This window comes from Bradysia coprophila, unplaced genomic scaffold, assembly GCF_014529535.1.
Source record: "Bradysia coprophila strain Holo2 unplaced genomic scaffold, BU_Bcop_v1 contig_350, whole genome shotgun sequence".
NCBI classification, from domain to species: Eukaryota; Metazoa; Arthropoda; class Insecta; order Diptera; family Sciaridae; genus Bradysia; species Bradysia coprophila.
Genome location: NW_023503608.1, coordinates 3263424 through 3287316, shown reverse-complemented (window position 1 = coordinate 3287316; position 23893 = coordinate 3263424). Strand labels below are relative to the sequence as shown.

Here is a 23893-nt window from a genome sequence, read left to right as displayed (position 1 = left end):
ATTCTATCAAATTTGAAATTCTTTTTTATGTCGAAAGTTGGTTGAGTGGAGTCAGAGCTGTAACCGTATCATAATTCTATGAGAGTACAAGGTATTCACACAACGTATTAGTATACGTGCCACAAGAATAACTTCCTTACATCGTTGTACAATTTTTTCTTGCTGTGCCTAACTTTAAAATGAATACCAGATATGGCCGATTCTTCGAAATATGTCTACTTATCTTGAACGTATTCATTATTTATGTCAAAATAATATGAAAATAAGTGTGTTTGAGTACGCTGTTAAATTGGTTATGTGACATTAGACCACAACTGGTTGTTTATACTCATTGTAACTTACACTCAACAACATGTCGGGGTAAAATCTTTTACTTCATTTGTTTTAACGACTTTTACAATAAACGGCCTCAACAGCCAGAGTATATCACTCTAATCGTTACACATCTGGTTACGGATCTTTATAAAATGTAGAAAAACGCATTGAATAAAGGTTCTCACTGTTAAAAAAATTAAATGTGAGAACGATTCCGAATATCGATTTTTTTGCCTAATTCCTAACCCATCAATCACCTCGCTTTCGTATCCATTACGCATTGCATTTAGATATATTCGGAATTAGATTGCCCAAGAGATTTGCTCAACTTTTTTCGTATTATACGAGTCGGTGCTTACAATTGTAATATTCCAGTCGATTCCATTGAATTAATTTATTTTTTTATAACTTTATGAATTTGTTTATGGTGTGATGAGAATGATGAAAACCGTATTTTAATGCTACGTAGCATGCCGATGTTAATGTATTTTGAATCCATCAAAATAGTATTTTTCGTACAAAGTCAGGAAATGGCGATTTTTTCAGCACCAGTCCTAAGTTAAAACCTAAAATTAGGACGTGTGCTGAAAAAATCCATTTCCTGTCGAGGTACGAACAACGTTTTGTGCATCGGACAACTGAAATAGACAAAACACATCAATTTACTTGAAAACATACACACTTCACATTCACCATATTAAATTTAATCAATCGTATAGTCATAGAAAAATTCATGTAATTCTTTTCCCGCACTATAAATCGTAAAGAAGTTTTTTCCCGCACGATATATAGTTCGGGAAAAACTGACATTTCTTAATGAAAAATCATGGCAAAATAGGTCGTATTTCAGTTGTCGGATGCACAAAGTCTTTTACAATTCTTTCTATTGTACTACGACAAACATGAGGCTGTGAACATTACATCCTGAGATTGACAGAAAAAAGACAATGAAGAAAATTGAATTGAAAAAATTTTAAAGGAGAAAATGGATATTTCTCTGAGGACTGATATGACTCCTCTTTATGTCTGTTATGAGAAATAATCCTAAAAAATATTGTTTACATCAACAGAACATGTTTATAGTCGAAAAATGAATCAATTATTTATCTAACAGACGTTGCCATACACCTGAGAATTTTTCCAGAAAAAAAATTTGCTAATGTCAAGGATATTGATTCAAGCTAAAAAGAAGAAAAACAATTTTTTTTTTCGTTTCTTTCCATTTTTGACGTATACCTAAAGTACACATTGAATGATTGAGATACATGTAATAATTCCAAACAAACAGAAACCGTTCTCATGGGAAATATATGGGACAGTTGTATTATGAAGGTAAATGTTGAATCGATTTTAAAACTGATGAATATTAATGAGTGCAGGAGACAGAATAATACTTTCAGTCTCTATGGTAAAACGCTATATCCATTGTCTATAATTTCCCTTTATTGACAATGCATACAATTTAAACAGGGACATGTTAAATGTGTAATAAATGTTAAAAGAGTGTACGAAACAATAACACACCGACCGTGGTATCCACACGAGGTTAGTGTTACATTACTATTGCGTGCAGCTCTTACCGCCAGAAGTAATGACCAAATGAATATAATACCAAAACGTCCTTCCGCATATCACAAAGGTTTAATCATATACGAGAACGGATAAACGTAGAAAATAATAATGCAATACGGGTTACACATCTTATATGATGGCGTAAATAACTATTATGGCATCGAGTGCAAAGTACTTTTTAGGCTCAAGACGTGTAATTATGACAGTGGCGTGGGGTAATCTGGCACACCATACAAATTGATGGTGTGCCAGATTCACCTCTAAGGGACGAATCTGGCACAGTCATGACTTTTCGTTACATGTCGTAAAAGAACGCATTCTATGATCACGTGTGCCAGATTCCCCGATGCCCCGCAAGCCTGTCATAATACACATCGTTAGCCTAATAAAGTACTTTGCATCGAGTTGCATACAACGTTTTATGTAACAGAGGCATCTAAAGTTTGCAAATTTTGCATATTATGATGTTGAGTGGCATGAAAGTTTTACAGAAATTATTTTACTTTACAGTCAAAGCATTTCCTTTTTTGCATTTCTTGTGTAAATTTCTCTACATAGACACGTGTGATTTTGGACATCGTCTTCGGATCAACAAAATTCACACGAAAACTCTACTTTTAGCCGATAATTATGTGAATAGCTTCGAAGAAACATACAACCAACGCACTTCAAGCATGAGTGGTCCTCTAAATAGATTACTGAAACGGGACAGTGTATCAAACAAATTTTGGCACTGTAAAAATATGTGGGAACTTTTTTCATACAAAATTTGACAGCTGTCACTTGAACCACTTTTGCTTGAAGTGCGTTGATACCACATATTTAACTTGCAAGGGAGAATCAAATTCACATAAATTCTTCAACGGATCCAAAAATAAAAAACAATAAAAGTTGAAAAAAGTCCGTACAGTTCTCTAAGAGATAATCAATCCTTAGTTGAACTAACTCAAAGTTACGATTATCCGTCCCTCGATCGTGAATTAGCAAAAGAACTTGTCTTAAAACTGATATGTTGTTTATTTCAGTAACTTCCTCAGCTTGTTGAAGTGAACAATACGTTTTTAAGTAAAATATTTCTCGAAGTACTTACCATTTCTTTGAAAATTACATACTAAAAACGAATGATCCGCGAAAAGCACTAATAATTTTCAGACATAAAATCCAACATATTCATTACATCATAAAGGATTGAAAATTATGTTAAGGTTAAGCTAAACAGAATTATAATTATGCTCATTCAATTACGTAAAGTTATACTCTCTCCGTGCTCCAGAAACAAGAGAGCTTTTCTTGTTGTTCTATTATAATAAAATGTGTTATACAGAAGTAGAGACTCGAACCATCGCGTATAACAAATGAAAAGTTTCGTTTGTTTAAAGGGTGATCATAAAGTACGGATTTTGTAAAATGATGAATATAAATTGGAATTTATTGTTGTCAATTTGTGATGTTACAATAAAGAAGGAACAGTTACTAATGGTCACTACAAACATTTATGAAATACTATCGTTGGGAAAACCTTTTTCCAAGGACCTACAGAACTTAGTGATATTCTTCAAATCTATTTGTAATATGAACAAAAAACTTAAGATGTTGTGCATTTATAACAAGAATTTAAAGTGGGAAGGGCGAGTTACTTCCAAAAGAGGCAAACGTATTGCAAATAAAATCATTCAATCTTTTACTTCGGTTGTGTAAAGTTTCTCCTAGTGTTTCATATGCAAAATCTATCACTTCAGTATTTGTATCATACTTTCCAATATATACGGAAACACCGCTTACTTTTGTCGTCATTACCGATATCAGATGACGTCTGTCTAGCCGTTTCTATTAACGACTATTTTTCACAGGAAATTGTGTTCCCGAGGCTGTTCCTAGATCAGTTGCAGTGAAACAAATGAACACCCGACTCTTTTTTAATGGAAATTCCCACAGTTTGCATGTGAATTGAGTGTTTTTCCTTAAAATTCATTTTTATTTATCAAGAAAGAGAACGTAAAAGATATGCTTCTTCAAATAATGTGTTTCAATGGTTTCAATGGAAAAATTTATCTTGTTTTCATTTATCACAATCGGAAAGACCTAATTGCCAAAAATAGGGCATTCAATTAAAGTTTCGATGCTTGAAGAATGTATAAATAAGACCTATCGATTTCAGTATTGTTTTAGTTTAGTTTTCAATTGAAGAGAATCGGTTATCGGAATAGGAAAGCACAATGAAGTCGATTGCTGTGATAAGTTTTCTGTTCTATTTGTTTACCAATACTTCAGCCCAGAGAGGTGTGTACATTGATACAATCGCCTCCTCGTTAAATTTTCTTAATTACATTTCTGTTACGTCTAAAGCAACGGTTGTAAAGTGCAACGGTAAATCGAATGCAAAACTGATATCACTTACGAATCCTGCTCACAACCAGCAATTGTGTGAGTACACAATTCGAGCCTACAATACGAGAGTCTGTCAGGTACAACTTAATAACAGATTAATATTATTGTGAATATGTTCGTTCCCAGACTAAGCGATTGTTTAGAAATCTGTTCGCCTTTACGGAAATACGAAAACCACCAATCAACTTGACATCATTTGTTGTCTTTTGTGATAAACAGAGGCTAAAAACATTGTTACTCTTACATACCGCATACTCAGTGCAGTACCTGTTACAGAAGGCTGTCATCTGTTATCAACATCGACAACGACAGCAATAATAAACTACAAGGTCCGCCTAATGAGGTCTTATATAGCGAAAAGCGTGTTCAAAACAAATGAAGTAAAAGATTACTGAAATCAATCTCTGAAAATCTTCGATCAAATGAAGTAACAGTTTGAATAATAAAACTGTTAATATGCTTGCTGTCTGCGACAGGTTAACGGGATCAAAAATTTCTAACAAAGTGTGGAATACAAGAACATCCCAACATATTCATAGGGCGCGAAAGACCTGGGGCGGCGATTAACTTCTATCTACAATTTAAGATTATAAAAAACGTTCTTGCAGCTCCGAGTTGACTTTCACTATTTCAACGTGGGCCAGCCAAGCATAACCCCGGAACGACCATACGCTCACTGTTCAGACGACCGACTAATAATCAATGGCATTCCATTCGACTTTTGTGGAACGATCAATCAAAATCATGGTAATTTAACGCAAAAATTGAATCTCAAGTCATTAAAACTTTCGATACGCTTCAAGTGTACGTACCATTCGACGTTCAAAAGTCGTCGGATGAAGTCAAGCTAACAATCAAACTTGGTACAAACTCACTGGCTCAGTGGTACATAACAGTGAACCAAATTGAGTGTAGTGAAAAAGCTACAACAGTGAAACCGGACGAAAGGCAGGGTAAGAAAGCACACCGAGAAAATGAGATCAAAAAGCCTTAACCATTGTCAACAAATTATTCATTCAGCACCCCCTGGCTGTCTCCAATACTTTTATGAGAGCTTCGGTTTGGTGCAATCTTTCAATTATGGTGGAGACTACTATGGTGACACCAAATACGCCATTTGCTTCAATCGAGGAAAGAAAGTCGACGCGAATCTGGTGTATGAATATTGAATAACGAAATCGCTGATTTTCACTAATGTTGATCGATCCAATATCCGCAGATTGAACGATATTTCATTTCAAATGGACGTCGGTGATAATACTGCACCTGGATATGATTCGAAATGTCTGCCTCTCACAAATCCCGGTGGCTTAACAGAGGATTATATCATGATACCGAAGGCTATTGTAACTGGAACACAAGAACGAGCTACAATATTCTGCTCGAATACGATAACGGGACAGGAAATAATTTGTAAGTTATGTCCACGTATGGGCTGATTAGACGCCGTAAATAATTTTACAAAAATATTTGTAGCCACCGCACGCGGACCATTGGTAATAGAAGTCAATACTGATACCAAGACAACCCCAAATATGGAGACGGGTTTCAGATTCCGCTACAGAATAGTTTAAATGTCAATAAAAGAAGATAAAATACGAACTGGTTTAAGTTTGAACGAAGGTGGGCGATGGTTTCAGAAGCAATATTTTGAGAGTAATTATTAGCGTTTCTGTGAGCACTTCTAAATACTTCTACTTCTAGAAACCTCTAAAACTTGTAAAAACCAATCATGCGGATAAAGACACTACGAACAATAACAAAAGATCTGGGTCAGTAATTGCATCTTTATTATAATAATTGATCAGGCCAAGTCAGAAATCCGTTTAAACCTCTTGTCCTTCTCATCGCCTTCTGACTTGGTATCGAAAACGAAATCCTTCTTCATTCGCAGTTGCGTCAGTTATTTGGTCGGTATTAACGTGAATGACCATAGGACCGGTTCCAGAGACTGTGAATTAAACATTCTTTAGTGCAACGACATACCACCCAAGTACTTTCCTTTACATTCGAGTATTTTGCTGTCGAGACTCTGCAGACAGAATAAGCTGTGATATACAACTGGACCAGCCGGGTCAGTAACTGCAGCGAACGGAATGGCAATGTAGTCCTTTTTATTGTTGGCGGCCGCACCACTTGAATCTAAACAATCGTTGTCGAAACCTGGAGGAGTTCCTCCTCCCAGATTGCCGTCCATGTTGAAATCTATTCCTTCAAGTCTGTAGGATAACAAAAACGTAAAAGATTAAAGAAATCGGAACGTTGGACTTTTCCTACTCAAGGATGGCATTTGGGTTGTAATTTCGATTGAAGCAAATGGCGTACTGAGTGTTGCCGAAGTAATTATGTCCAAAGTTGAATGATTGAACTTGACCATTTGAATGGTAAAAATATTGGAGACATCCATCGGGAGCTGAAATTTACGATTTTCTAAGTGAAAGACTTTCAAATCGGTATAATAGGGACAAACCTTGTCGTTCATCAGGCGTAACAAGAGCCGCTTTATGACTGCATTCGATTTGATTAACTTCCATATTCCATATGGCAAATTTATTGGATCCGATTTGAAAATCGAGAACCAATTCATCGGTTAATCGTTGCACATCAAAGGGAACATAAACTGTTGGAAATATTTTTTGTTCATTGAAACATTGAAAATCGTCAATCCGACTCACCGTGTTGATTGACCAGTATTCCGCACAAATCAAAATTCAATCCATTGATTGTTAAATGGTCGCCTTCACAAGAAGCATACGGTCGTCTCGACGCAGTCGGTTGGTCTAAGTCAAAGTAGAGAAAGTCGACGCGAAGCTGAAAATTAAGTTTGATTTTCACAGCACTCAAAATTGGTGACTCAATTTTATTTATTTCATACCTGGCAGACTCTAGTACTGAATGCTCGTATAGTGTATGCACAATTTTGAGAATTTGAATCGTAAATGACTGAATGAGACAGTGTGACTCGTTTAGCTGAAGACCGTGTGTTGCATTTCATATTCGGTGTAGCTTAATTGAGGAAAAAGAAATTTCATTAAACCTGAATTCCTTATTTCGGCTTACAATCCGTTCTGATGTCTTCCACGATTGTGACTAATTTTTAGTGAAATTAAGGGAATACATTCCAATTATAGTATAATCCTCTTTCGAAATTCAGGAAATACAGAAAAGAATGATCGAAAACATCTCGAAAAAAAGTAGACCGGAATTTTCAAAAAATCTGCCCGCTGCCGCTATAATACATTTAACAAAAACAGTATTCCGTCATTTGATACCTTACACTTAAATGGGCTATCACTATTTTTATCATTACCTATTTTTTTAAACATATTAGACCTATGGTACAAGCGTTTCCATTATCGAAATTTAATGAATCAGATAACATTTATAAGTTAGACGGTACACCTTTTGGACGAATTTAACATTCCACAAACAAGAAGCTTATCGTATATGATTATGCAGGGAAATCTGTTTATCTTCGATGGTGAAGCTTTTTGGCTAAAATATCTTACCAGGAGCTTCCTCTCGCAGTCAAACAAGTTTTCCTGAAGATCCGAAATAAACTTATATAAATCTACTACTTCCATAGAGTTAGAATACCCAAGGTAGATATAGTGTGGAGGTAATGTCATTCTGACGCGCGGCCTAGCACGTAAGTTCGATGCTAATGACACCTCTTTTGAAATGGTTGACTATGATTTAACTTGTGTTTCACAAAATATTTACACTACCTCAACGCTGATAGCGTTTGTATTGAACTTTCTATCTACCTTGAGAATACCTCCTTGTGTCGTTATAATACATAATCTACTACTTCATCTATTTAAACATTTTGATATGTACTTTTCCGGTTAAGAAGCTAACGCATGCTAACTGTTTTTTAGCGATAGTTAGGTTTTCAAAAGGTTTCTGCGATCGAGTTCGCTAAAAAAAACAATTAGGCATAAGTTGGGAAACAACATTTTATTTATAATCGGTCGGAAGATAAACTGAATCTATTAATCTGATCGATATTTTCATGGCAGAGTAAGATAAACCTGGCAGGAGAGGTTCATTTTTGAAACGTCAAATAAGTGACCGAATACACTGTATGAAAACGAAATCAAATGAACACTGACATCAATTCAAAAATTATATCTGCAAAACACAGAGGCTACTAGATATAACAGGTCCGTAATCAAAACAAGCGCTCCTGCCTGGTTTACTTTACTCTGCCACGATATTTTCCTTTCAAATGAAATAAGAAAACAGCGAGCGAGAGAAATATCCATTTAGGTATTTATGTTGACGTCGACAATGGCTTTGGTATGATAGTGATTTTTATTTGACATTCAAAATGAAAATTTTACGCAATATGCACAAAACGATTGTTTCGATTTCCTCGTATTTCTTACTGAATGTTCGTGCTAATGTTTCATTTGCAATTAAAGGATTAGCTGCGGTAATATCCAATAGCACCGACACAAGGGTCAAATAAATCAGAGTCACTTTCATCTTTCACAAATCTTTTTTAATATTATTTTGGAATGTTCACACTGTTAAAGGAAATCTGATGCCATTGTGCCTTAAGCCAACGTATTTATAGCCGATTAATAGAGAATACAATTTCCTCCATATCATCAAAATAGTTAGATTTTGATTATGGAAAACAAGATTAAAGTTTTTGTAATTACACAAAACGGTAGTTGGTCGTGGATTGTAAACATTTTTTTTTTATAATTTGGAAATTTCATTCAATATGGATGGAATAAAGTATATATTTCGAGAAACATAACTCTGCAGAGTAAAATAAACCAGGCATGAGCGGTTCATTTTCGAAATGTCAAATAAGGTTTACTTTTTACTCTGCCGTTATTTACTCTAACTAATTTGTAAAATTATCGAAAATTATCAATAGTTTTCGGAAGCGTTTGAAAATGCTCAATACAGTGAGCATTGACTGAACTAAAGCCCAAAATTCCATGTTGTTGGGAATCTTACTCGAAGAAAAGCACTCTACGGAAAAACCAGGAACTCGATAGAAATCAAAAATCAAATCAAATACATAACACTAAAAATCTCACTGCAAGATAAATACTAAGGTCAACATGTTCGGGTGTTTCAAAGACGAAATATCACCACATAACATAGAAATCATAATGGCTATTCACAGCTGATGAGTTTTCATAAAAACAGTGAAGTGTCACGTATTCGTTAATTTATGCAATTCCGGTATGGAATCGAACTGTTTCTTGCCTGTTTTTAATAACGTAATGAAGAAGATTATTGCACTAGTGCGATAAAGTTTTTTTCGCACTCTAAAATGCTGAGAGTAGAAACTCATCTAATGTATTTAGACTGAACTTATGTTTAATAACACATTAATTCGTTTTCCTTCAGCCAGCAATCGTGAACATGTTTATTAACGACAGCACATTTTATCTACACTATGTGGGACAAGTATTCACCTTATGCACGGACATGTTAAGCGAATCATAAAAAAATGGAACATATTTTTACGTAGAAAATTTTCATGCAAAATACAATTTCATTTTTTCATATTTCATGATTCGCTTAACATATCCGTGTATAAAGTAAACACTAGTCTCCTTACATTGGGAATATTTTTGCCACTGCCTGTTGAGACGCGGCAGATGTTAACTGACTTTGTTGTTGTTAACATTTGCATTGCACTAAAGTTTCTCAGGATTGCAACAGTGGCCAGCCAATGTGGTGTCTTTGTGATAATGTATGTTTCCGTGTTTTGGCAGGTCATTCCGTCCCGAAATTGCATAAAGCGTTGTATGCAACACGAATCGTATGCTGGTATATTATCGCCCACGACGTCTGGTCAACCTCAGCTTCGCCTCGGGTTGACATCTAGTGCGATAATAAACCTTCATGCGATTCTTGTTGCATAAATAACTATTGCCATGCTGCTCCGTTATAATTTCTCTGACCATGTGATGAATTGCGGATAATTCTAACGTAATTTGTATAAGAGATTTAACTTTTTTTTCAGAATAAACGAATTTATATTATTCTTAAAAAATGGAGGATCTCTTATGCAAATTACGGCAGAATTGTGGGCGACTGTGTGGGAATGACATGAAATTTTGTAAGGTTATGGACAACCATCCGAACATGATTAATATTTCTAAATTTTCTCTAGGTGATGTTCAGCATTCGTGCCAAAGAGTTTCACGTCCAAAAAAGGGACACGATCTTGTTGCGCAAACAATATATCTATCCGATATCGACCAGATGGTAAAATTCCCTTCGTAAAGGAAAAATACGTGTCTAACGTAACGTTGTCTGCTTTAACAATTAAAGATGAATACGGACACGTATGATTGAGATTAGTGAAATTACTGTTTTGCAGTCGAGATACCCACCAATCGAGGAACCATGCATTTTCCTTTCTCTCGTCGAAAAATTCGCAAATATTTTCCCAGTGTTCAATGGGAAATTTGTTATAAACAATTCCGTTGAACTTGAAGTAGATTATGACGTTAATCCACAGATGTGAAAGTGGTCGAGTGAAATAGAATTGGGTATCAAGTTTCAAGTCTGCCATGCTGATATGTTTCGCAACACAAACAAAAGACTTCATTACTTTCGGATTTAATATTTTACACGCATAACGATCCAAATGAAATCGGTTTCTCTGTAAAAGTAAATCAAATATTCGGTTAATCTCAACCTTCTCTGCGGATTTATTTTACCGTTTCGGGTCTGAGTGAAGCGAACATCTCCAGGTCCCACATAAACAAGAAGAACAGCGCAGCAAATATAATTCGATTGGTGGATGGATGCATCGTCGTTTGGATAAATTTTCGTTGCGCTTCTCGTTACACCTGCCATGCGAGTGGGTAAATTACTACCTTGTTGGTAATCAACATTTGAAAAGTGTTACTAAATCACATTTGGGATGTTATCAATTACCCACCGGAAACGGCAGCCGTAATTGTGGTCTTTTTGGAATACGTTTGCAAAGTGGTACAAATGGTTGGTTGGGTAAAAGAAACGTTGCGTACAAAATGGTTGTTAACGATACATTACATAAATAGTTAGATAGATGGATCGTAAAATAGGTATTTAATGATTTACAGATAATGTAAAACTTATTTGTAACACGGAAAAAAAATTCTGCAGCTTCCTTCACTTTATAGTCACGTTACATAATGAAAAGATGATATAGAATCAACGCCTATTTCACCGACTTCACTCATCCAACTAACCTGATCGAGCCAAAGTTATTTTTGTCGTGAAGTCATATGCTGTAGCTTTCGAATGACACCGCTCGTCAGGTTTTATATGAAAAAATGTAATGCTTAGTTTCCTCTTACCACAAAAAGTACTCCGTGTGAGAGAAAAAATTGAATTTTTTCAATTTTTCTTTGTTTATTTGACAGATTGCTCTCTCACGGCTCCCTCACGGAGTACTTTTTTTGAGTGGAATGGGCACTTAATTTTGGCAACGTTTGGGTCGAGGTGATTTCACCTTACTTCGAAGCAGAACGAACCAAAAATCTTCTAAAAATTTAATTTCGTGTCATTTGGTGCAATTATGGACTTATAGCGTTCGTTTCTACAGGGAAACAAGTTTAGAGAAATCATTTGAGATTTATTGAGAATATCTTGGAAAGTCGAATACAAACAAACACTTTTTGGTCATACCTCCACCTCCCCGAGACGTTATGCCAATGACCTCATATGTGTGTCAAACGACGCGTCTTGACAATAGCTTTCAGCAAAAAAAAAAGTTTAGTGAGATCGGTTCAGGTTTCGTGAAATAAACTATAATTTTCAAAAATTTGCTAAAAACAAGCATAAAGTTTTACGGTGGTATCTCCCCGAGATTTTCGGCCACCGACCTAATACGTGGCTTAAACGACGTGTCTGGTCAACAGCTTTCAAGGAAAAAAGAGTTTACTGAAATCGGTTTTCATTTGGTGAAAATATTTCGAAAAGTCTCAAATTAGCGGGAGTTATCCATATGTTTTGAGGGTTTGATTTTAGGCAATTTTGGGTGTCTGAATTGGAATACTCGTCCGTAGAAATAGAAATCCTAAGTATCTGATAGACATAGCAAAAAATTCTGCTGAAAATGTATTCTGCTTATAATTTTTCTACATACCATTTGGTCTACAAACTAAGCCAGGCACCAGGCACAGTCTTATTTTGTATGTAACACTGTAAAGCAGTAAGCATTTTACAAATGACAAAAAGTTATATCAATATCTGTCAAGCGATAAGACTTTGAAAATGAAGAACAAGTCTTATCGTTAGCAGATATTGATCCAATTGGGAAACTGATTACTTCACTGGAGTCCAGATCGCGCACTGGTATTTAGTTTGACCAAAATCCGTCAACTCGAAATTTAATCATTTTTCCGTGACAGTCGTCGTTATACTCGGTATACGGGATATACTTGATATTCTCAATATACTGGATACACTAGAGTGTAAGTCGAAATCGCGAATACCCTTAATCTTTGTCGACTACTTCTGTTTTTGACTGCATTCGAATTCAAATGCAAAATTTTGAAAATGAATATTTTAATTAAAATCAATTTTACAAAACGTAATCAAAATAAAGTTCGTTCATTCGCCAATCGCTTATGGCCTGTAGTTGGTGATTCTGTACCTGAAACTAAATCCATTCTCGGAGTTTGTTGTTAATTGGCGATCAGTGTTAACGTGGATAACAATTGGACCAGTTCCATAGACTGTTTGATGTCAATAAATCAATAAACCATTTTGGTATTCAACATACTAGCTACTTACAGCGTACGGCTTCGCCATCTATTACCGCAGAATAGACTGTGTGGATCTTGGTTACTAACTTCAGCGAACGGAATTGCAATATAATCTTTAGAGTCCGTAGGAACACTGTTCAAACACATGTCGTCAAAGAATGGGACCGCTATGCCATCCATTTGAAAGGTAATCTCAGACAATCTACAACGACACTAGTAAGTATTGAAAGTTGATGAAATTTGGTCGAATCGTACTCAAGCATAGCATTCGTGTTGTAGTTTCGATTGAAACAAATTGCGTATCTTGTGTCGCCATAATATAGATTTCCGAAATTGAAGGAGTCTACTCGACCAACAGGATGATAGAAATATTGTAGACATCCATCGGGTGCTGAAAGAAGATTCAATTTGTGAACAAACATTTAACAAAACTCAAAATCTCAAAAATAAATGTCTTCTTAAACCTTGGCGTTCGTCAGGTATGACCAGTGCGGCTTTATGACTGCATTCTATTTGATTTATTTCCAAATTCCACATGGCATACGAGTCTGTTGAGACTCGGAAATTAATCCTCATCTCGTCTGTTGGTCTCAACGCGTCGAACGGAACGTACACTAAAATCCATTTTCGTCATCATATTTGTTTTACTAATAAAATAGAAGCCTTACCATGCTGATTGCGCAACATTCCACATAGGTCGAATGGCATTCCATCGATTGTTAAATGATCACCAACGCAAGTGGCATATGGCCTTGAGTTACTTACTCTGGGTTGCTCTAAATCCAAGTAGAGGAAATCAATGCGAACCTGCAAAGTGAAAATTCAGGTAATTTTAATCAGCCTGTAATTAGACTATTGTAATTGCATGTCGCTCTTTACCTGACAAACTTTTGTACTGTATGCACGAATAGTGTACTCACAACTTTGTGAAATGCTACCAATTGGATTCGACATGGTAATGCGCTTGTGAGCAGATCTCGTGCCGCATTTCATATTTTGGTGGACTGAAAAATGAAAATTTAAAAGTTTCTCGGAAATTACGCCTAGTTGTTGGGAAGATCAGAATGTACACAGGTTTTCATTCGAAAAATTCAACTTTGATTACTGACATAGCACTGGTTCTAGCATAAATTTAGAAAATATTTAGAGGCTGATGGGATTAGCTTTGCATTTCTTTCGTAAAGACAGTACATGACACATTTGAGTGTACAGTACACCCATGGTATCAAAATTTGAAGGTTTCTCGACGTCTGACATTCGAATGTTAAGCAGTGCTATCTCACTGTATCATCGCTAATTTCACGCTTAATGGGTAGCTCACAGAAATGAGGATATCATTAGTGCACGGCACTCACAGTTCAACTTAAATAAAATCCCATATTAAGAATAGTCATACATAACAAACATAATATTGTCGGTAAAGGCTCACTATCGCTGACTTTGGAATATAGGTCAATGCTGGGACAATCTTTGTCATAATTTAATCATTTGTGGCAGGTGTAATGGTATATCCTTTCATACCCTTCATATTTTGAACTAACTTTTCTGTTCATTGTCCTTTGATTGACATTATTTTCTTACAACGAACCAAAAGGCCTAGAAGGTCGTATCACTTTATACTAAGCACTATTGCAAAATTGATATCGTGGTTCGAAGTTGTTTACTAAGGTACTGGGAGGCAGAAAAGTTAACAGATTTGATACTGCTTCCCTATTAGGGTTTCCCCAGCAACACTATCAGATAAATTGAGGCATTCACAATTTGATGTGAGGGATTCTTTTGAATTTCGACTGACCGAAATCGGCGCTATTTATTCCGGGACTTTTTTATACATGCCTAGTTAGGCCTTGGTGCCTAGGCCCCAAAACCAGTCTCAGATAATTTTGATCTTCCACACCTGGCTGGTGGTCAACGGTGCGAAGTCGAAAAATGGGGTTTCGTAATCCGGATTTCATTTCCGTAAGGTTTCGAGGACACTGGCGTGTATGGGTTCGTTGGAAAGCTGAGGTCGAGTACTCCTGGGGCAAATAATAACTTCATAGAATTTGATGATAAACGGCCGAAAATATGACTTCCGGAAAATTTCTGAAAATCGATGTAACCTCGGTGAACTTTGGTGAGTGCTGTGACCTCACTAATGCAATTATTTGATTAAATTATTACTTATTATGAATGTGTAGGACCTCAGCTTTACAGCGATACGCATATTTAGTAGTTTGGCGGAGTGAAACACACAGTTTTCATCTGTTACGTAGTCGCGTGCCAAACTACTAAATATGGGTATCGCTGTAAAGCTGAGGTCCTACACATTCATAATAAGTAATAATTTAATAAAATAATTGCATTAGTGAGGTCACAGCACTCATCAAAGTTCACCGAGGTTACATCAATTTTCAGAAATTTTCCGGAAGTCATATTTTCGGCCGTTTATCATCAAATTCTATGAAGTTATTATTTGCCCCAGGAGTACTCGACCTCAGCTTTCCAACGAACCCATACACGTCAGTGTCCTCGAAACCTTACGGAAATGAAATCTGGATTACGAAACCCCATTTTTCGACTTCGCACCGTTGACCACCAGCCAGGTGTGGAAGATCAAAATTATCTGAGACTGGTTTTGGGGCCTAGGCACCAAGGCCTAACTAGGCATATATAAAAAAGTCCCGGAATAAATAGCGCCGATTTCGGTCAGTCGAAATTCAAAAGAATCCCTCTGTACAATCTAATATTCATTTTACTGTGCTCTCATATTACTGTGGATCAATCGATCAATGCTCCTAACATGAAAAAAGAAAACTTTGTTCGACTTTCTATGTCAATTGTCACAGTTTTTTTTTGTCAACGGCAATGATTTTTTGTACGTACATAAATTCCAGCCAGTAATTGCACCTTCTGATAATGGATGGGCTAGACTGATATCCGTACACACAAGCACAACTAATGTTAACCAAAGTGACTGTCCTCCCATAGTTTTGGCTTCACTTAAAATTTACAAAAAAGAAAAACTGAAGTAATAATTGCACGTAAGACACTGGTAAAAGTAGACACTGGTAAAAGTAGACACTGAATGACTGTTTTTCTTGAATCTTCAATTATATATAGTCCGTGAAGTGTCCTCATATCGGCAGATAGTTTTTCGATAACGATAAATACACGGTTGACATTTTTGTAATTAACCAAAAACATTCAACTGTTCGGCTTTGCAATAAATATCTAGATTTTCGGGATATGCATTTGGTAATGGGGGAATTACTTATAACAATGGCCAAAGACAAGGTCATCGATAAAAAATATTTGACAATGATAATGACCTTTGAATCTGCTTGTGCCAGATGTTCAGATCCAACGGTAATTCGATGGTATGGAGGACGTTAGTAGGTATTGAAGGCAGCTAGGTTGAACGAAAGTGGATTCCGTCTGCAGCTAGGTTGAACGAAAGTGGAGACCGTCAGGTTTTCTGGTTGAGGAGTTGTTGTAGGTAATCAACATATTTTGTATAATGGTGTTAACCAGCAGCAATGCTTTTGGTAGCTTTCTTGATCGTGAACGAAATATGTTGATTGTTGTTTTTCTCAATTTTTCGATCGATTTTGGATCGATAAATTGAGAAAAACAACAATCAACATATTTTGTATAATAAAACAAGTACTAGATTTGTTCTAATAGAAGGATGGGTAACACAACATACTTTAGCTCTTATAAAAAAGCGGGTAACACGTCACGTCTTATCCTGAAAATGGATGGGCAACACTACATACCTTGTTCTAAGTGAAGGATGGGTAACACAACATACCTTGTGCCTTAAAAAAGAGCGGGTAACACTATCACACGCTTTGTTCTAAGTGAAGGATGGGCAACATCACATACCCTGTTCTATGTGATAAATGGGTAATACAGTGAAACTTTTGAAGACTTTACCCGGTAAAGTGAGTCACAACACTGACAAAAACATGATTAAAAACTATCATCACGACAAGAATCACTACATTGCTGTTAGCTGATGAGTTGTCCGGCCCGGTAGAGTTCCTTTTGTCAATTTGCTTAACACGTCATTACACTAATAACGTACTATGTTCAAATAGGTAACATAACATACCTTAGTCTTAAAAAATGGCGGGTAACACAACATTCGTTTGTTCCTAATTTAGAAATGACAGTACTACATACTTTGTTCTAAGTGAAGGATGGGTAACACGACATAACACAACTGCACGCTTTGTTCTAAGTGAAGAGATGGGCAACACCACATACCCTATTCCATGTGATAGATGGGTAAAACACTTTTCTGATTAAACACTATCCCACTTTGGGTCATTACACTAACTGAATCAGTATTCTGACAGGATCAGTACGTTGACAAAAGGAATTTCTCGTTTTTCGTTTTGTTTTTCTTTCTGTTTTCGTTTTCCTTTTTTGGTTTTTCGTTGTTTCGGGTTTTCTTCTTTTTGGATTAGTGACCGTGTGCAGTTTTTGTTAGTGTCAGTGTCAATGTTTTTAGTTTGTGGTTTTTTTGTGTGTTTTTTTGCGGTTTCTGGTTTTGTGGTTTTGTGTGAAGTTTGAGTGGTTTTTGTGTGAACGCGAGTGAATTTCTTGTGTGGAAGCGGGTGGATTTTGTGTGGAAGCGAGTGTGATGGTCCGTGCGTGGGCTGGTGGGGTGAGTGAGTTTTATTTTGGTTTTTCCATAAGGCTTTGTTCCGTCTTTGTTTTTTGATTGAAATGAATTTTCTGTCTGTTGTGCTACGTTTTGTGTATCATAAGCTTTAGTTCCTTTGGGGACACTTTACATGCTAACCCTGCTATGCCCTATCAATGTTCAAATTGTTGAACCACTCTATTCCTTCTGACAAGACTTGATGCAATGCTTCCAAATTATTAGGGCAATAGTTGAGACTATGATTTAGCGATTGTTTCACGTCGTTATCGCAGTCACAAAGTTTCAATTCCACTAAATTTCACCGGTGCATTTGTTCATGCCCTAAACAAAAACGATTGAGTATTTTCCATTTCCACATCGGAAGATGGAAACCTTCAAGTTTCTAGTCTGAATCATTGATAAGATGCTTGTTAGAGAAATATGAGCAACGGTTCTAGTAACATTTCCAGGAAGCTGAGATGTCGAAACTTTCATCTCGTATATTAGCATCTGACCAGATAGGAGAACGTGTTGTTAGTCGGAATGGAGGAGGTTCAGCAAGATAGAAGTTCATATCGGCGTAGAATCGACAATTCCAACTACTGTATGCATAGCAGAATTCAGTTGAACATTCAGTACATTCAGCACAGGAGTAGACGAGCGACAATACAGCGGATCGTAGTAAGTAAAATTCTAGGGAAAACGGGTATCTTAAATTTTGGACGTCTACAAAGAAGGATGGTATGAGAATTCGGCCAGTAGTGAATAAGATGGAGACAAACTTTGTTCCAGTACTTCTGCTTTGGCTGATGTGTGTAGTGTCTGAATCACAAAGAGTGTGATGACTGATGACAAAACAGTGATCCCTCCATCAAAAAAAGATCAATTTTTTTAAAGCAGCTTCAAGGGGCGAGGATCACACAAATGCATTCGACTTAAAAACAAAAATTTGAATATCCATATTTTAATTGAAAGCATTTCTACAAAATCAAGTTAGTCCATTCGACAATCGCTCATGGCCTGATTCTGTACCTGAAACTAAATCCTGTCTCGTCGTTCGCTAATTGGCGGTCGGTGTTAACGTGGATAACAATTGGACCAGTTCCATAGACTGTTTGATGTCAATAAATCAGTCAATAAACCATTTTGGTATTCAACCTACTAGCTACTTACAGATTACGTCTTCGCCGTCCAGACTATCACCGCAGAATAGACTGTGTGGATCTTGGTTAGTAACTTCAGCAAACGGAATTGCAATATAATCTTTAGAGTCCCCAGAAGCACCGTTCAAACACATGTCATCAAAGTATGGGGCCCCTATGCCATCCATTTGAAAGGTAATCTCAGACAATCTGCAACGCAGACAATACTGTAAGTATTGAAAGTTTATGAAATTTGACCGAATCGTACTCAAGCATAGCATTCTCGTTGTAGTTTCGATTGAAGCAAATTGCGTATCTTGTATTGCCATAATATACATTTCCAAAATTAAAAGAGTCTACTCGACCAGCCGCTTGATGGAAATATTGGAGACAACCATCAGGTGCTGAAATAAGATTAATTTTGTGAACAAACATTTAACAAAACTTAATAATAAATGTCTTAAACCTTGGCGTTCATCAGGTGTGACCAGGGCGGCTTTATGATTGCATTCGATTTGATTTATTTCCATATCCCACCTGGCATATGAGTTTGAGTTGACTTGGAAATTAATCTTCATTTCGTCGGTTATTCTTCTAACATCGAACGGAACGTACACTAAAATCTATTTTCGTCATCATTTTCGTTTTACTGATAAAATAGAAGCACATTTCGTACCATGCTGATTGCGCAATATTCCACATAGGTCGAATTGCATTCCTTCGATTGTCACATATTCTCCAGTACAAACGGCATATGCTCCAGTGGTTCTGGGTTGCTCTAAATCCATACTAAAGAAATCAACGCGAATCTGTAAGGTGAACATTCGGTTGTTACAGTATTTTAATCGGCCTACAGTTAGACTATTATGATTGCATGTCGCCGTTTACCTGACAAACTTTTGTACTATATCCTCGAATAGTGTACTCACAACTTTGAGAATAGCCACTACCAGTGGGACTAGACATGGTGATGCGTTTGAAAGCAGATCTTGTGCCGCATTTCATATTTTGTTGGTCTGAAAAGTGGAAATTTGATAGTGTATCGTTTTTGGGAAGATCAGGCACATAGGTTTTGATTCGGAAAACTAAACTTCGGTTTCTGGAAAAGCCAAAAAACTAAATTCCAAACTTCCTAACTTATTGAACTTAAAAAGATGAGATAACACATAAAATATCAATTGATGTTAGGTGATGGTCATTGTGGTATTGATAAGTGATTGCTTTAGTGAAGGCTACTAAATCTTGCCGAAAAACCAGGGACTATTCTTAAGGTAACTATTTTCCAGTTTTCTCTTCTTGGGAAAATGTTCCCAAAAATGTTCGCTGCAAATAACACTCTATTCACACCTGATAACTGTCTACATTCATGTCGATGGAACCTCGGTGGTCACTGCAATGGATAAAAATAAATGCAGATCCAATCTCTGTTATAATTTTATCATTTGTGGCAGGTACCATCACACCTTTCATATATATTTACTCGACAGAACCAGTACATTATGATGACGGTACAAATAATTACGTGAAGGCAATTTTTTGCGAAATACCTACAGTGTCAATTATCTCTATGTCAAAGTGAGATCGAAACACACATTTATTGTAGTTCTTCAACTTTTATTCGAACATACAAGCTAATCTTGTCACAAATATCAAGGCTTATGGGCACAGTAATTGTATGGTAATATAGGGTCTGATTTGCAGACTGCATTCAGTGTGCCACAATTCCACTCAGGACCACACTTAATGGCATTGGATCCAGCGTCAATGATTGCATCGGCTGGAAGTGGTTTGTTGGGCCTAGCGCAGTAAGCATACGCATCATTCGGAGCAATATTACAATATGAGCCTATCGGACATTCCTGTCTGGCTGGACCCCAGCCGCAATATATTTGTTTGCCATTTGCATCGAGAACAGCGTCGCTGAAGTCAGTTTCACAGTTTGCAAACAAAATTGTTGACAAAATGATCAGAAGCGCGAGTTTAATAGACATAACTATCGGAAGTAGCGAAACGAAATATTTCAAAGCACGTCTATACTGATTCAACTGCCGATTGGTACTGACTAAATGTTAATTGACAGAACGTAACAGAAATTTTGTTTTTCCAGTGAAACGAGTTGATTCTTGATTGGAGGTCAAACTCAATTTATTGATAATAATGTTTTAGAAGCGAAACTGGTTTTCAATCGAGGGGTGACTCACTTCTAGATTAAATGGATTAAAGGGTATTAAATGGATTTAATGGATTAAATGGATTTAATGGATTAAATGGAATAAAAATTGGATTAAATGGATTAAATAGGAAAAAAGTTCATTTTACCAAATACTGTAAAAGTCTTAAAAATTGTTGATTTTGATCGAACCACGTACTACAACTCATACTACAATGTTAAAAAGCGAAAAAATCCACTTTTAGGAGTTTTTGGTGTAAAGTGGATTAAATGGATTAAATTTAAATTTAATACCATTTTTAACAAAACATTTTTTCCTATACCTCACGAGTACTTAAACGAGCTGGGGATCGTGCAAATCTATTTTTCGCAATTACTTTACAAATTTTTCAGGTGGGTAGCCTAATTATTTCGGTAAAACTAAAAAATTTTTTTTGGATTAAATGGATTAAATGGATTAATGCGTCACCCTTCGTTTTCAATTCGTTGATCATTCTCACTGGAAACGTAATTTTTTCTCGATAAGATTCTCTTTGGCTGTACAATGTTTCCGATGAAATTAAACCGACTAAGACATGACAAGTATTGAAGAATGAATCGAACAATCGACTTAGAATGCAAATAATTTTTTTTTCTTATTTACAAGTCTGCCAACAAGTCCATGTTTTTAACTTTGATATTAAAGTCGACAAATGGGACTACTTTTATCGACATTCGTTCAAAACACACATGAAACATTTTCAACAATTTAACGTTATTGGGTTTTATCTAGAACATCGCATCAGGTAGTAAAACAAAAAAAAAATAATCGTAAAATTTACGCAATGATTTTGTTTGGCTGACATCAAACAATTTTTCGGGTAAAAAATTATTTCTCGCAATTATGAATCTATAGATTAAGTAATTGAAATTTTATCTCCCATCATTTAACTTCGTTAGACCACACAGAACGATACAAAAGTATTTAGGAACACAGAAGTTATTAGTCATGCTTGACACAACAGGCCCTGTGTCCTCACCCACATTATCATATTTGTTATGCTTTAGATAAAACGGTGTGGTTTGCTGGTTTCTTCAGAACTATTAGATTATGAGCTTGTTTAATCGAGATAAATATTCCTATGAGGAACAGTTATTTACGGATGACCGCAATTTTGAGAACAAGAACATTAAACGCTTTTCAATACTCCCAACAAGTAACCTATCACAAGCAGTAAGCGTTAAGAAAGCTATCGAATCTATTGCTTCATTTGATGCATACTTTCTACAAACAGAATTTAAATCTTTTTCCAATTTTTCTTATTTTTCCCAATTTTTCTTATTTTTCCAATTTTCCTTATTTTTTCCAATTTTTTCCAAAAATCGGTTTCTGGTCTGAAGTTGGAACAAAAAAAATTTCAATCCGAAATTATGAAATTTTATTTAAAAAAAAACATTTTGTGTGACAAGGTTGTGTCTTTATCAATTTTTACGTCTTTTACGAAAGGTGAAAGTTGAGGGAATATTTCGTTTCAATGATTTTCTCGTATCAACAATTGTATTCGATGTGCTGGAATCATTTTCGTCCTCGATAAGTTATCGACGATAACAGATGTTGATACATAGTAAAAATTATCTTCTTATTAGAGTTGGGACATTTCGACCTCTTTGAAGCAAAATGTTATTTTTATCAAAAAGGTGTTCTAATGTATGTCTTTAAAATGTGTTCAAACGTTTGAAATCTGTTCTATTTATTTCCCGATTACTAATCATTTCCCGATTTTCTGTTATTTCCCGATTTCTACTCATTTCACTATTTCTAGTTATTTTTTGATTTCTAATTATTTCACGATTTTCGGTCATTTCCCGATTTTCGGTCATTTCCCGATTTTCGGTCATTTCCCGATTTTCGGTCATTTCCCGATTTCTGGTCATTTCCAGATTTCCAATCATTTCCTGATTTTCGGTCATTTCCAGATTTCCGTACGTTTCCATATTTTTAGTCATTCCCAATTTTGGTCACTTTTCGATTTTTGTTAATTGTCCCATTTCTAGTCATTTCCCGATTTCTGGTAATTTTTCTTCATTTTATTATTTATTCCCGCTAGGCCGGGTAGATTTGCCGGTATCCGGATTTTTTTTAAAGAAAATTCATTCGAAAGCTTGATTGAGGCCATTTGTAACCGTGATGAAACAATTTGTTTGACCTGCTCTGTAGCCGCATTTGTATGTTTAGCCACCTTTTTTAATGACAGAGTATCTTTAAACAGTGTAAAATCGAATAAGTAGGTCTACGTTTCGATGTTTAGATGAAATTATGGGTGCATTTTACAGTCGTTACCGTAGCGCCATTTGTCTTTGCTTAGAATAATGTTTAACGCCACAATAACTTGTCGGAATGCCCCATTTTTATTGAGATTCAATACTGCCGCTTGTTTGTAAAACAAACTGAAGTGAATCAGCAGTTTACCGGCACTTTACCCATTCCTTAAGCAAAAATAGTATTATTAAATACAGTTCTTTCTCGTCCGTACTGTGTCTATTGGTTAGCACAACTCGAACGTTTTGATATTAACGTCGATCTCGCTGATCTCGTTCTAACTAATGTATTGGCAATTGGCACATTTAAATGGATCCCTGCACCCAACGTATTTTGTGGCATTCGTATATTTTGCCCACAGTCATTTGTCAAAGGCAAAAACATTTTGTACTTACACAATGTTCGGCCAGTAATTCCACCTTCCAACAGCGGATTGGCCAGACTGCTATCCACAAACACAAGCACGACTACGGTTAACCAAATTGACTGTACTCCCATTGTTTTGACTTCACTTAAAATTTACAAAAAAACAAAAACTGAAGTAATAATTGCACGTAAGACACTGGTAAAAGTAGACACTGAATGACTGTTTTTCTTGAATCTTCAATTATATATAGTCCGTGGAGTGTCCTCATA

General features: G+C 36.0%; 2 protein-coding genes across 9 annotated transcripts; one reads left to right on the top strand and one right to left on the bottom strand.

Moving 5' to 3' along the window:
• Positions 1-4020: 4020 nt before the first annotated feature.
• On the top strand, positions 4021-5875 carry LOC119080267. Of its 2 annotated transcripts, XM_037188522.1 has the most exons (7): positions 4021-4167; positions 4234-4352; positions 4884-5022; positions 5079-5228; positions 5296-5431; positions 5495-5688; positions 5752-5875. In XM_037188522.1, the coding sequence occupies exons 1-7, from the start codon at positions 4104-4106 to the stop codon at positions 5847-5849; spliced, it is 900 nt and encodes a 299-aa protein (XP_037044417.1). In that variant the 5' UTR covers positions 4021-4103; the 3' UTR covers positions 5850-5875. The 2 variants fall into 2 exon arrangements, with proteins under 2 accessions (XP_037044417.1, XP_037044416.1); XM_037188521.1 differs by having other exon boundaries at positions 4048-4352.
• A 169-nt stretch (positions 5876-6044) lies between these two features.
• Positions 6045-23847, bottom strand: LOC119080265. Of its 7 annotated transcripts, none has more exons than XM_037188514.1 (7): positions 23653-23847; positions 7151-7281; positions 6951-7086; positions 6746-6895; positions 6553-6688; positions 6283-6494; positions 6045-6226 (listed from the first exon to the last, which is right to left on the bottom strand). In XM_037188514.1, exons 1-7 carry the CDS (start codon positions 23753-23755, stop codon positions 6120-6122), a joined length of 975 nt encoding a protein of 324 aa, XP_037044409.1. In that variant the 5' UTR covers positions 23756-23847; the 3' UTR covers positions 6045-6119. The 7 variants fall into 7 exon arrangements, with proteins under 7 accessions (XP_037044409.1, XP_037044411.1, XP_037044410.1 ...); XM_037188516.1 differs by lacking the exons at positions 7151-7281; positions 23653-23847 and adding exons at positions 13893-14017; positions 15879-16068; XM_037188515.1 differs by lacking the exon at positions 23653-23847 and adding an exon at positions 8667-8821.
• Between the last annotated feature and the right edge of the window lie 46 nt (positions 23848-23893).

What these genes read in the sequence shown, in the direction of transcription:
- LOC119080265 (XM_037188514.1), bottom strand. Translation starts at nt 23,755, where the DNA reads ATGGGAGTACAGTCAATTTGGTTAACCGTAGTCGTGCTTGTGTTTGTG. An exon ending in TCAGTACTAGAGTCTGCCAG is followed by an intron (nt 7,087 to 7,150) that starts GTATGAAATAAA and finishes CTTAATTTTCAG; the next exon opens with CTTCGCGTCGACTTTCTCTA. An exon ending in CGACAGCAAAATACTCGAAT is followed by an intron (nt 6,227 to 6,282) that starts GTAAAGGAAAGT and finishes TTTAATTCACAG; the next exon opens with TCTCTGGAACCGGTCCTATG.
- LOC119080267 (XM_037188521.1), top strand. Translation starts at nt 4,104, where the DNA reads ATGAAGTCGATTGCTGTGATAAGTTTTCTGTTCTATTTGTTTACCAAT. An exon ending in AAAGTCGACGCGAATCTGGT is followed by an intron (nt 5,432 to 5,494) that starts GTATGAATATTG and finishes CAATATCCGCAG; the next exon opens with ATTGAACGATATTTCATTTC. An exon ending in AACGGGACAGGAAATAATTT is followed by an intron (nt 5,689 to 5,751) that starts GTAAGTTATGTC and finishes AAATATTTGTAG; the next exon opens with CCACCGCACGCGGACCATTG.